This window comes from Haliotis rubra, unplaced genomic scaffold, assembly GCF_003918875.1.
Source record: "Haliotis rubra isolate DU_JTF1 unplaced genomic scaffold, ASM391887v1 Scf896, whole genome shotgun sequence".
Taxonomy (NCBI): domain Eukaryota; kingdom Metazoa; phylum Mollusca; class Gastropoda; order Lepetellida; family Haliotidae; genus Haliotis; species Haliotis rubra.
The window spans coordinates 173,058-188,384 of NW_025767630.1; the positions used below are offsets into that span (position 1 = coordinate 173,058).

General features: G+C 38.0%; 1 protein-coding gene across 1 annotated transcript in view; it reads left to right on the plus strand.

Moving 5' to 3' along the window:
• Nucleotides 1-2,358: 2,358 nt before the first annotated feature.
• LOC124263705 (sestrin-1-like) overlaps nt 2,359-15,327 on the plus strand; it is a 47,401-nt gene continuing 34,432 nt past the window's right edge. Inside the window, exon 1 of the mRNA XM_046698369.1 lies at nt 2,359-3,003. Coding sequence (XP_046554325.1) covers nt 2,710-3,003 — 294 coding nt within the window. The 5' untranslated portion in view covers nt 2,359-2,709. The remainder of the gene's footprint in view (nt 3,004-15,327) is intronic.

A 15,327-nucleotide genomic window follows, 5' to 3' on the forward strand; every position in this document is an offset into this window, starting at 1 on the left:
TCAGTCCACGAGTGTAAATGGTTGTCTGCCAAGGTGGTACGATATATCATTACAAACTGAAGGTCATCTTTCAGCCACTGTATGCACATATGTTTTTTCAGTTGCATTTTATTTGATGCCGCACTCGGCAATGTTCCCGCAAACATATAGACAATGATAATAATAAACTATTCGACGCCGGTATGTTGTTTGCTGTTTAATGCCTCTATCAGCAATATTCCATCTATATGGCGGCGGTCTGGAAATAATCGAGTCTGGACCAGACAATCCAGTGCTCGGTCTATGCATTTGGGATACGATGACATGTGACAACCAAGTCAGCAAGCCTTACCACCCGACAAGCATGGGTTACTGAAGATCAGTTCTAACCCGGATCTTCACTGGTATGTATATATAAGGATCCGTTCCTCACATTATGAGCATACCTCTATGGGATACGATGATATGTGACAACCAAGTCATTGTGCCGGAATGAATATTCGTGACAACTGTCACCCACAGACAGACAGAGCAGATCAGCAGTTAAAGTGTTCTCTTGTTTCACTGGGGGCGGTGGGATAGCCGAGTGGTTAAAGCGTTGGTTTGTCACGCCGAAGATCCGGGTTTGATTCCCCACAATGTGTGAAGCCCATTTCTGGTGTCCCCGGCCGTGATGTTGCTGGAATATTGATAAAGAGACGTAACACCATACCCACTCATTCACTCGAACTTTCTTTGAAAATGACGAACACACGAGGATACTGAATTCGTTTGTATCCTTACCAGCTTTTGCTTACCAATTCAAATTGTACTTGAATTAATCGATCACACGATTTCTGCATTAACTAAAATATTTGCTAATATAGAAATTACTCATCATAAAAAGTTCAGTCTTAATTAATCTTAAACAGTACACACAGTTATTCCTGTCACAGATCATTTAGCAGAATCTTTTCCTTAGCAATAGATTTAGAAACGTGATTTACAGGTGTTTACAGGTAAATTGCTTCTTTAATATTTAACATACATATATCCATGATCTTGGTTTCTGAATGGCGAACAGCGGGACAATGATCTCTGCCCGACATGGCAACAAGGGGCAGGTCACGTGATACGTATATAACCGGCTTGATTGTAGAGTCTATTATATTCAGTGCTTAACTGAACATACTGTATTTATGTAGGTCGTGTGCCTACAGCAGGTCTAGTCCCAGATTACACGGTCGGGGTCACTGCACAGCAATGTTACCTGTATATCAAAAACGCTGTGACGCCATGTGATGTATTCATGATATTGTGCTTCTAACCATAATCATATATGACTATATTGTTATTAAATGAATAAACATACTTTAAACAGAAACAGAATCAACAGAAAATAAATAAATAAACAAATAAAAAAATAAATAAATAAATAAATAAATACCCAACGGATGAATGTACAAAAAATGCACTAATTTACGAAGAGGAGTGAGTGAGGGAGTTTAGTTTGACGCCACACTCAGCATTATTCCAGCTATATGGCGGCGGTTTGTAAATAATAGAGTCTGGACCAGACAATCCAATGATCAACAGCATGAGCATCGATCTACGCAAATGGGATACGATGACATGCGTCAACCAAGTCAGCGAGCCTGACCACCCGACCCAGTTAGTCGCCTCTTACGACAAGCATGGGTTACTGAAGATCAGTTCTAACCCGGATCTTCACGGGTTGGCGAAATGAGAGAGCATGCAGTTGTATTGCGTATTTAGCGAAGAAATCATATATACTAAATATATATATTAATTCAAACTTTTGACATTTCTTGTGTAAAAAAATGGCTTCATCGCGTCGACCTGGGAACACAGTGATCAGTTCCATGAGTGACACAGTCTTGATGAAATTGCCATGTTTCTCTCGGTAGTATATAATATATATATATAAACATGGTTTCACAAGAAAAGATTACGAACCTATTTTCATTTTTTCACTCCAAAAGCCACAGTGTCAATAAGGCATAATTAAACAGATATATCATGTTCTGCATTTGTTGATATCATATATATCATCTGCACTCGGAATTTATAAATATCCTTGACATATCAATATTTACTGTGTTATTGCACTGAGCATGACACAGGCTGTGTTTAAAAATGTTTAGAAATTATTTTTTTTCTAAAAGTAAAACAAAGTAAATTTGCTGGTTTAATGTATTCGCAGTCTGTTTACAGGGTTAACAAATTTAAGATCAACGCGACATTACTGCTTTTTTGTAAAAACATACATAAACCCCGCATTGTGCGAGAGGCAGCGGCTGGTACACTTTCCTCGCCTTTGATTGGCTGATTTTGGAGGTGTGTTCGCTACGTCAGAGGTCAACTGATAGTTCGTGCGCAGTGACCGACTTTGTGTGTTGGATGCCGAGAGGAAGTGCGATGTTAACGTGTAAAATAGCACGAACATAACGGAAAATTAAATAATATATGTTGCAGTAGTGCCGAAAACTTATTCATTATATCACTGATTTGATAATCACAGGGTTGCAGCACTGTTCAATCGGCTGACACCGGAGCGATTGAGACCGGGTCACGTTTTCCAGTGGATGGATGCCGGCTGGTGAAGATCAGCTGATCGAAGCAGGACCAAGTTGTGATACCGGGACAGCGCTCACTGTCACAAGGTCGGGTTGAGACTGACAGAACAACTCTGTGACTTCGTTTAAGGGGTTCAGGATCACTGGTGGGTGGATGGCAGATGAGGTTGCGCTGACCAGCTTGCGAGATGAAGAATCCCTCCGATTCTTTCATGTCTTGTGCCACCGCGACTCGGCCGCTCGTCGGCTGGGCATTGACTCAATCCGAAAAACTTTTGATGCTTGGCTGGATGGATACGGCAGCCCTAAACAGATACATGGCGAAACGGGCATCAACGGGTTTCAGCCCGTAGTGACAGAATATCTCCCCGAACTTCTGTGTCTTTCTATCCAGTGCCCCTTTGATGACGTACGCGAAGCACTCGCAGACATTCTCGAGGATGTCAAGGTAACGGCTTATCTCAAATACATTATTCTCCCAAAACATTTTCTTCTGTTGATATGAACTTTTACAGCTATTATTCATTATTTAATAAACAAATACATGCGATGAAGTTTGGGTTATATCAGAAAGACATAATATAATCTATTTCAGTGAATGAGGCGTCCCTATTCGAGATCATTCGATGATATGAAGCTAGTCGGCCGGCTTGACCTGATTCCGAAGTTCCAACTCCGTTATCTGACATGGGCAATACATAAATGTCATATAACATGTACTTCATATTTCGGAATATTTCTCAGTATACAAACTGATGTAGATTAAGTGCCAGTTATGAAAACCGCAATATGTGGAATCAGGTCAACTCGAGACCTCTAGGTGAGCGTGACCCCTGGGTTATGGTTAGACAGACAGGAGGGGGCGTGGTCAAATCCTGTTCACAACTCATAATATTATACAAAAGGTAGCATTAATTTTTTCAAAGAAAGATAATAAACACTTTATAATAAAAAAGAATTCCAGCCTTTTTATGATGAAATATAATTATTTGTATAACAATTGAATTTAAGATGGTGAGAAGATTTATTTGATAACTACTATTAGATATAATTAGAGTCCTGTGCCACAACTGTTGATTTTCTGTATTTTATGCCAGTGAAATCTATCCAGATTATTAAAAATTAGTCTATCCAGCTTTAGCCTTTATCTAAAACAGGGAAACAAATCTAAAACTTAAATACAATACACAAATATTAATGAACTCTGTGAGACATTCACGTCATAACAGAATAAGTAGTTATTCCCTGAATTAAAAGTGTTTTCATGCGACACCTGGGTACTAATAAACTAAAGTTAAACACCACCTAATTTGTCATATTGCTGTATAGATCTGTAATGCCATGCCAGAGAGAGTTGATTGTTCCCTAACATTTTTGGGTAGTGGGTTAATTTGGGTGCATGTGTCAGACAAAAAGCCAGGCTTTGACTCCATACATGGCTACAATATGTGAAGCCCATGTATTACTGGGGTATTTTTAAACTCACTCACTCATCATGCTCACTCATACTTTAAACAAAACTTCATGAAAAGACAAGGTCATTTGCAGTCATGACTATATCACACACACACACACACACACACACAATTGATAATTGGTTCATTACCAACAGGGCTGGGTATTGTAGAGAATTTTCACACACACACACACAAACACACACACACACACACACACACACACACACACACACACACACACACACACACACACACACACACACACACACATCCAATGTAAAATGATGCAACTTGCTACTTTAAAGTGATGACCAATATATCATAAACATAAACTTCCCAGAATCTTCAAGAAATATTCAGTCATGACTTTTTAGTAAGTGAAGTGAGTTTTCTAAGAATTAAACATGTTTCGGGTTCTAATAACTTCTAAGATACTCTGAGATATGTTCCATTGTCAAGTGTTTCAAGCACTAAAACAGTAGTTCCAAAATTGTTTGTGTGAGTTTCAGAAATTATAAAAGTACATTTTCATAACCTATTTTAGACAATAAACATGTTGAATATTTTGTTGCAAGATATCCCACCAGCTCAAGTTGAGCAGGTATGCTTTGTTCTACATGTAGGCTAAAACACCCTGGATGCTGCACTCTTTGTGAGAATCTGATGCAATACCTAAACAATTCATGCAGAACCTATTAATGTCTCGGAACACAGGTCAGATCAAGGATGTGTTCGGTCTCGTTGACAATCTTCATCTGTTTTATTCAGAGAGACAAGTAATATCTGTGTTAGTGATGGAATATTGCAAAAGGCTGCAATATATCAAGTCGAGCAGCTAATCGGCTTCGCTCATGCATCAATGTAGACTGTGTCAGTCTCCCAAATTGAAATTATGAAAGGCATTTATAGCCCCAATCTTACATTTACTCAAACCGTCACTCAGGTACAATTCCTAAAAAATATGACATGCAACATATCAAAAGGTTATTGTTTTAGCAGATTCAGAGAGCCCTGCATGCATTCGGAACTGCATTCAGAACACACCAGTGACATGTAAAAAATATGCCTCTGATTTTTCACTCATTTACAGTGGATGTTGTGAAAATGATTGAAATGAAATGTGTAAATGTCGCCATCTATTTTTGATGGTAGTAATGGCTCTGTTATGCATATTTATGCAAATCAGAACACAACTTGTTACTGGGCTCAATTTAAGGAACTTGATTTAGCTTCCACCAAGTGCATAATGACATGAAAATCCGGTTTGTACCAGACACAATCAGGTTCAATCTAGTCCGTCTCACAGTCCCTGAACCGCATTATGTTCCCTTCTGCCTAGCCCTCCATGCAGTGCTAAGGCGCAAAATGAAGCAAGTCTAGATTTCTACAGGTATCTCCCATCTCACTGGGGCTCCTTTTCAATTTAAATGGGTTTATTTGTTATCATGACAATTACGTATATTCAGAGACTAAGCTTAGTCTAGGTTGAACCGTGGTTAACTGTAATTTTTCAGACTTGAAACATAGATGTATTCTGAGTCTAAATAAATATAAAATGAGACTTTTGCTGGTTGTATCATGATTTTAAATGAGTAAAAATAATCATGATCTAGGAACATACACCTGTAATCTTGAGGTACCCACAGTTTGAAGTCATTAAGTCTAGAAAAGTAACAAAAATTACATAACTCATGGATAAGTGATGTTGTACAGTCATAAAGTTGACATAACAAACAGTCTTTATAACAACATTATGTGAAATAACTAGTTTATGTGTTACGTAAAAATATGTATTAAATCCAACTTTTGACATTACTTGTGTAAATAATGGCTTCATCGCATGGACCTGGGACCACAGGGGTCAGTTTCTTGAGTGGCACAGCCAGGGTGAAAATGTCGTTTCTCTTGGTAGGAATAACTAAATCAGAACATTATATCACAAACTTCACATATATATTTACCACATTTGTTAGCAGAACATTATATCACAAACTTCACATATATATTTACCACATTTGTTATTCTTGTTTGTTTACCTGAAGCTTTTCAATGTATTTTCTGTAAAATGAATTACCATAATGGTGAAAACCCCAATATATTTCAAGGCTACATACATCAACGAAATGAAACAGCATGTATATATCACATACACAGCTAAACCCTGCATCTTTCTACTCTGTTAATATTTTTAAAAAGAATTTAGCGACAAACTGGTATTTAGATCTGGTACATCGAGGCCAGAGTACATTATTTATGTCATTATCATCCATTTTTTAGGAGACGTTGTTTTGTTTGTTTTACTTGCTTGTTTCATGTTTAACGCCACTCTCTGAAATATACTACTCACACTTTGCATAAACATAGATTTACAATTTGAAATTGTATCCATTTAAAACTGGATAAATAGTAATACAGTAACCCTTCATTAGGCAAACAACCAATTTAATCTAACCTTATGCACTTAATACATGAGTAACCATAAAAATGGTTTTCATGGCACCAATCAACCACTTTGCAAATCATGGAACGAGACATTGACAAGTACACAACACCTGTCAATAGCAGGTATGGGATCCACAACATGCAGTGACATACTGAAACCTAAAATCCATGCTTACAATAAGTTTAGATATGTAAACCAAATTAGACCCCACATTATAGCTTTCTGTTGAATCTATGATTTGATCCTTAGCAAAGTGTGAATAGTACATGTATATTCCAGCTACATAACAAAGAGAAGGCAGGAATTAGTCCTGTAGAAGACTAACAACTAGTCTCTAAAATAAACATATATAACAGAAAAAAAGTTCATAATATAAAAAATAAAATATAATGAAAACGAGCCCTGAGACTTTCTTCATTTTCAGCCTTGCCACCATTCTCTTCCCACAGAGGTTACTTGTTATCTTCCTACAAACCTCTGTTCTAATACGTCCCTTTCATGGTGCGAGTGTTCAGGATTCGTGATTGGTTGCAATCAGATTTGGTTGTGCAATCAGCGATGTTGTTTCAAAAGTGATCATTCGCAAGGCCTCGGCAATTTCCGTGTGCTTCGGGAAAACTAAGACCTCTTCCCCTGCGCGATGCGCAAACGTTTCTTCTAGACATAACTCAGTCATGTAACGGCGGATCATTGGCGGATCTCCATCGCCCTCGTTGACAACAGACACTCTAGCCATTAAATGTCTTGTGTGTCACACCAACACGAGTCCCCAGCAGAGGAGGGAAATTTGTGGCCCCACATTTGCTTGTATTAGTCAAGTTGGATCTAAGTCAATGTAACACGTGTTCTGATTGGATAGAAAGAAGGGAGATAATTCATGTTGCGACTTTTTGCTGCTAGGGGATTTTACCAGAACCGGAAAATATGGCCGTATTAGAACAGAGGTTCGTAGGAAGATATGACAAGTAACCTCTGTGGGAAGAGAATGCCTTGCCACATCTTCTAGACTTGTGTGGGCTTTCTTGGATATATTTGCTTCAGGGTCTGTATAACAGACTAGTCCTGTAGGTGATAAGCACAATGACATGGAAGCCAGCAGTAATAATTAAATTAAAAGTTTCCCAAGTTTGAGGCAGGTATATTCCCTGGGCTGTAGAACTAGAAGTAAGAATATACTCCGAAACATGAAGAAGTTGCCATCCATAAGTTCTTGCCTTTATTCAAAGCAGCTTAAAACCAAGCTCACTCCATTCCTCGCTGATGACTTCCTGGCTTCCAATTTTACTTTTTCTTAATCTTTTAATACAACAGTATTTCTTAGTTTCTAAAAAAAAATAACTGGCACTGTATGGGATTGTTATTTTCAACAGTCATTTCTTCATTGAAGAGGACACTTTTTATGGATAGACATCTTCTTTATTGCAGAAGATGCGACATATTGGTGCGGATCCTAACACCGTTATCAAGCAAATGCCGGTATTAGGATCTGTTCCGATACTTTGTCTATCCATAAAATTTTTTCTCTTCATCATACAAGCTTCTAAATGCCTCTTAAAGATGCCCTTCTTCATAATTGTTAGAAATGAGTGAGATCAAGATGACCTTGGTGAATGTGAGGGTTACCCTGTGTGGGTCAAGGTCGTTTGTTAATCAGTCCCAGATACATGTTCACAGGTGCTGAGATAGAGACCTGAAGTACAAGAATAGATACACAGTATTTAATGTGACCTTTGAAGCTTTGACCTGAGATGTCTTATCCTGGTTATTTCCATGCTTGCCATTGTCAGGTTTATATTTAAATGCAACTATTGAGCTATCTACGTTTGTTTCTATTTTGTAGGAATTTAAGAAGCTGAGTATAATCATATTGATGAGGCATTGCAGTGATAACAAGTTTGATAACAGACAAGGTTTCAAGGCCTGTTGCAGTTTATCACAGATTATATATTTGTGCTGCAGATTATACATGATCCCGTAAACAATGATTATTTTTATTGTTTACTGGTATGACATTGACAATTTGTACATTTGTACATCGTAACAAAAGTTTGAAAGCACCCAATTTTTGTACAATAGTTAATCTGTCTTCAGGAATACATGATTGTGTCATGTGAAAGTCATGAGGTGACAGAAGAGTGAGTGAGTGTGTTTAGTTTCATGCCGCTTTTAGCAATATTCCAGCAATATCACGGCGCGGGACACCAGAAATGGGCTTCACACATTGTACCCATGTGGGGAATCGAACCCAGGTCTTCAGCGTGACGAGCGAACGCTTTAACCACTGGGCGGTGCCACCGCCCTGTGACAGAAGAACTATATGTATATGAAAAAATTCAGTGTTCTTTAAATGTTTTTGAGTGGTGCTTTAAACACAGAAGATAATACTAAGCTGATTAAACTTTTGGACAATAATTAAGCGTATGCTGTTTAAGGGGCAACCCCTGGATGTTATGAGTAGCTCATTAGCAATGTAAAACACAAAATCAATGCTGATTGTAAGAGGCAAGGTGGATGGATGTTCTGTAGCGAAGCCGCCATGACCCATTTTACAAAGATCATGTAAAAATCAATCACTGGATTGTCCAGTCAGACTCTCAGTCAGTCCAGTCCAGACTTACAGCCTGTTATATTGCAGGTTTAATGTGGAAGGTGGTTCTACCAATAAATATTCAAAATTAAGATATGTTTTTTATTAGCAAACCAAATGTTTTATCATAATGCTCAAATCTTATTGTATGAGGCTATAAATCAACCATGTTGTCCTATGTTCTTCTTTGTAAAGTACACTTCACCTCCTTTCTAAAGTACACACAGATTCAATAGAATCAGTGTCACAATACATGATATTGTAGTACCAAATGAATTCTCAAATCAACACAGTTCATTGCTCTTCAGGAGGGGCAGTGGGGTAGCCTAGTGGTTAAACTTTAAAGCGTTCGCTTGTCACGCCGTAGAACCGGGTTCAATTCCCCATTCCATTATATGTGTGAAATAAATTGCCCTATCTACTTTTAACATGCCATTCTTTGCTATGTTTTATTGAAAATAAATCTTTCCACACAATTACTTACCAAGTTTTGGAAGTAAGTATTTTGGGCATGTTTAGTAAAGTAATTTTCTTCCTCCATGATGTGGTCACCAGCACAGACAATCACAGAAAAAGATGTAATACAGCTGGTATCTGACCAATCAGAATATGGATTTTTTGTAGTAGAATAATAGACATGCTCTAAAAAGATTAAGTCTCCAATGGGCTAAGGTCATGTGAAAAATAAGTAAACATTTTAATTATATATTCTACGATATAATTCATTAATTATACATTCTTTCTTTTTTGAGCCTATAACCAGATTTCCCATTCTTGATGCTACAAATAGACTTTCAGTCTTTGGTAGCGATACTACTGATCAATATTATCCTATAAAATTGTGTTCTCATGGCAGTTAAAATTGTCAGTACGTATGTTAATTTCACCACGAATAGCTGGAAAATTGCTGATGCAGCGTAAAGCAACATTATTTCTACTTATGTTAGTTTAACTAACAAGGAATTTACAATTATTCAAGTTGACAATATCGAATAATGCCTTTATGAGAACCAACTTGTCAGTCACGTTTGGGTCTGACCTTGACACTGATGATATCCCTATCAAGGTTTGGGTAGTATAGGTGCATCCTTGTGCAGCCCCTAACCAAGCTATTAGTATTACTGGGAGTTTGGACATGATTGTATTCAAACCATTCAGCGTTTGGGTCAGCTGAATGTCAGTGTCAAGCTGTCCGAACCTAGTATTCTATTCAGCGTTTGGGTCAGCTGAATGTCAGTGTCATGCTGTCCGAACCTAGTATTCTATTCAGCGTTTGGGTCAGCTGAATGTCCGTGTCAAGCTGTCCGAACCTAGTATTCTATTCAGCGTTTGGGTCAGCTGAATGTCAGTGTCAAGCTGTCCGCACCTAGTATTCTATTCAGTGTTTGGGTCAGCTGAATGTCAGTGTCAAGCTGTCCGCACCTAGTATTCTATTCAGTGTTTGGGTCAGCTGAATGTCAGTGTCAAGCTGTCCGCACCTAGTATTCTATTCAGTGTTTGGGTCAGCTGAATGTCAGTGTCAAGCTGTCCGCACCTAGTATTTTATTCAGTGTTTGGGTCAGCTGAATGTCAGTGTCAAGCTGTCCGCACCTAGTACATGTATTCTATTCAGTGTTGGATGATTCAAATGATACAAAAACAACTGGCAACAAAGCAGATATGTCCCGGTTTTACTTTGCTGACTATAATTCATCTGATTCAGGTGTCAGCACAGGTTGATAATTACTGTTAATATATACGGGGCCCTGTATAAATGTTGGGCCTTGAATAAACGTTGGATAAATGGTATTCTGAAACAATAAAGCGTCCAGTTCTATGAATGGCATTTAGAAGTGAAACACACAAAGGGGAAAATTTATGGATGTCAGTTGCTACCGTTAATTCTGTATTAAAAAGGGCGACATACATATGCCATATTTCCTCAAATAAACACTGGGCCTTGAAAAAAAGTTTGGCCTTGAATAAACGTTGGATAAACAGTATTCTGAAACAATAAACGTCCAGTTCTTTGAATTGCATTTAGAAGTGAAACACACAAAGGGGAAAATTTATGGATGTCGGTTGCCACCGTTAATTCTGTAACAAAAGGGCGACATACATATGCCATATTTCCTCAAATAAACACTGGGCCTTGAAAAAAGGTTTGGCCTTGAATAAACGTTGGATAACAGTATTCTGAATCAAAAAACATCCAGGACTTTGAATGGCATTTAGAAGTGATACCCATAAAGGCAGAAATTTATGGATATCAGTTGCTACAGTTATTTCTGTAACAAAAAGACGTCATACATATGCCATATTTCCTCAAATAATCATTGGGCCTTGAAAAAAAGTTGGGCCTTGAATAAACGTTTTATAAATAGTATTCTGAAACAATAAACGTCCAGTTCTTTGAATGGCATTTAGAAGTGATTCATATGATTCATGTGTGTCAATGTCTGTAATATGAGCAACATGACCTTCTGCAGTATGTTCCACCTGGGGAAGGTCACGCGTAAGAATTCAAATCCCCACATGGGTACACTGTGAAACATCGTGATATGCTAAGCGGCGTATGTAAACAAACTCATATCACAGGAAGTCGATATCCATCATAAATCTCTCCTTTTAATACACATTCAGTATCTGTGACAAATAAGCCCTTGATTAAGGCCCAGGTTGTGTTTATGCTTGTAATTCTCCCAATTATTCTCTTTGCAGTTTTCTTTCAAATAATATTTGAGTATTTTGAAACTGAGGTACCAGTGGTAGGTCTGGGTGTATCATTAGGCAGAAGACCCATAAAGATCCATGTTAGAATTGGTCTTCAGCAGCCCATGCTTGTCGTAACAGGTGATTAATGGGATCAAGGTGAGACCCAAACGTGACTGACAAGTTGGTTCTTGTATCCCATTTGCATAGATTGATGCTTATGCTGTTGATCACTTGCTTCTCTGGTCCAGATTTGATTATTTGCAATATTGCTGAATGTAAGGTGTTCATTTACATAGCGCCAAACTCCACACTAGGTATGCTCATAGCGCTACAGGGGTGGAAATAGCCCATTGCCCGACGTCCGAGTCCAGTGTTTTTCTGTCGGGCAAGCAAATTTGTATATCATACTGTACCGGTGTCCAGTTGACTTTCCAATGTTAATTATGTTGTTTATTTTAAAAAATCAACAAGAAAGCAGCCGGTATAGTGGGAAAATTATCAGGGCAAGAGATTTTACATGTGCCACTGTTCCGGAGTACACTAGCAATTTTAAAGTTATTTCCACCCCTGCACTAACAATGAATAGTCCAGCACATTATTACCCTGCCTGTTAGGAGCTTCAAGGTTAATAGTCACATGACTTATCTCACCGGGTACCCATTTTCTGCTGGGGCAATTTTCAACAAACTCCCTGACCTAAGGTGAGACCACACATGACATGTGCTTCATTGTGGGGCAGGACTGAAGTCCTAGAAACTCTCAGGAGTCAAGCTGCCAAACACGTCACCCATCCAAGGATTCTCCGTGCCCAACGTTGCTTAACTTGACCTGATTTGTGACCTGAGCTCTATGCACAGGACCACACAACAACAAAACAACATACAAATAAGCAAACATTAGTCGGGAATCAAAATGAGAAAGTGCTGGAATAGATGTTGGGCCTTTAAATTGCTGAAGGTGAAGAGTATTGGATAAATACACATGAGTTTTTTAACTGAGAAAATAAGGCACAAATTCTTATGCTTAGGGGGAAAATAGACTCTGCCTATAGTGGATGCCATGTCCAAGTCATTATTTTTCCAAGAATAACTCAAATATTGAACATTTCATTTTTTATGTTGGCGTAGACATTGCGTAATACGAAGATTAGAATATGATAGGATTGATAGACGAGCTTCTGACAGATCGAACTCTTGCCTCCAGATTTGGATTAGGAGCATATTATATGGTATATGTGTGTTGGAGGACGTGTAGAATATGATCAAAGAGTGTCTAGAGGTGTGCATTTTATTCCGAATTGCCGTCAGGGGTGTTAAAGCATGTATGATCGTTATATCCTGCTGTCCCTAACGGCTCAAACTTTTCTAAAGGTTAGCTTCAATATTGGAAAACTTTGTTTAGCTATTATTTATGACGTACTGAGAAAAGTATTGTTCTTCAGGGTTTTACATGACATACAAATGTACATCCAGTATGCAAAAATGTCGAAAATGGACACAGAAAACCCCAAATACTGCATCCGGAGAGCCACACAAAAATACCAAGAACGTATGTCTGTTATATCCCCCATCAGTCATGACCACTGTCCACTTGACCACTGATTCATTCCAGGCTCTGAAGTAATTATCTGAGCGTACAGTACACTACACCATTTCAAATCAATACTTTATAGGACCCTCATATAACCCAAGTGAGCAAGGACCCGTAAAAATCGTTCACTCACTCTCTCACTCTCATTCTCTCTTACTCAAGTCACTGGGTATCAAGTTAAGAGTGAGTGAGTGAGTTTAGTTTTACGCTGCACTCAGCAATATTCCAGCTATATGGCAGCGGTCTGTAAATAATCGAGTCTGGACCAGACAATCCAGTGATCAACATCATGAGCATCGATCTGCGCAATTGGGAACCAATGACATATGTCCACAAAGCCAGCGAGCCTGGCCACCTGATCCCTTTAGTCGCCTCTTACGACAAGCATTGGTTACTGAAGGCCAATATTCTAACCCGGACCTTCACGGGTAAGTTAAGAGTGAAAAACGCAGAGAAATGCATGAAGAATTACAACTATTTGGAAGCTTAAAAGTCTTGCTATAAATGTTATTTCTTTCAAATAACTATATTGACATGGAAATAGATAACATATTCATTTGCTATTCAATAATAATAATAATTAGTCCATTTATATTGCGCTAAATCCACATAGCGTAAATAGTTCATTATTACCCCGGATTTTGGGGCTCACTGAAGTAGCCAAAGGCACACAAGAAAAGTCTTGATGAGCAACCTTTGACGCTCCTGGGACATTTTCTATTACCCGTTGTTCAGATCTGTTGCTCACGGACAGGATCACTGGTAGGAAACTACACAAACATTTGTCATTATACATCTGCATAATGATTGAAATAAAATCTGAATGAAGCCATGCTTAGTTACAGTATCACAATATTATTCTAGAGTTTAGTTAAAAGTGTGTTTTAATTTTTTTTCCCTCTTGAGTCTGAAAGACAGACTTGTCAAAATATGACACCAGAAATGTTGACAACTGCGGTCATTAAATAGGATGTAATAAAAAATACCTTCATGAACACTTTAGCTGCTATGCTACTCAACATTTGAGAAGGATTAAGGGCTTTTTGTACAGTTACACAGAAATACAAATATTACGCAAATATTTATGTGAGAGCTCAATTCCTATAATATTAAGTCTATTAGCGCATAAGTATGCTAGAATTTTTGTAATTACTCAATAAATTTGATCTTACATGCATTACACACAAAAGGTTCTATTTCAGTACACATGAACCTGGCAACTTGCAGTAAGTCTTATCGTAACTGTTTTTAGTGGGGAGGAGTGCAGAGAAGTGACAGCCAGGTGTTCGAAAAGCACGTTCACAGACAAAGTTATTTATTCATTAACCTGTAAGCTGTGCTGTCTCCATCCGTTCTCGAACACCTGGCTGTCCCTTTCTCTGCACTCCTCCCTCGTAACAAACAGTGAACTGTGTCAATATTTTAATGATAGATTGTTAAACAACTTTTTTATTTTTAGGACAAAAATTCTGCAAAAACCTCAAAGAGTGGGTATGATGTTTTGATTATGATCAGCGTTTCATTGGGTATTTTATGTTTATTAGTTTTCGAGTTAGATTGCAATTCATCGGTCCGCTTTTGAGCCAAACGGACTATAGTGGTCTTACTAGTTAGTAACCCACTTTTAAAATGAGAGCAACCGCCCTTACCTTAATGCCACCTGTTTTAATCTACTCAAGCATGACGGACAATTGATGCATATTGAGCAGTTTCTTCAGTTATTAAGCTTTAGTTTGCAATGAATTGATTGGATTGTGTAGTAAATACTCCAAAACTTTGGTCAGGAGTTTGTGAAAATACATGCTTTAATCTGTCAGCCTGTCAGATTTGTTGTTAGAGAATTGATATGAGACCATATTGTTGTTAAAGAATTGATATGAGACCAGATTGTTGTTAAAAAATCGATATGACACCAGATTTGTTGTTAAAGATTTGATATGAGACCAAATTTGTTGTTAAAGAATTGATATGAGACCAGATTTGTTGTTAAAGAATTGATAT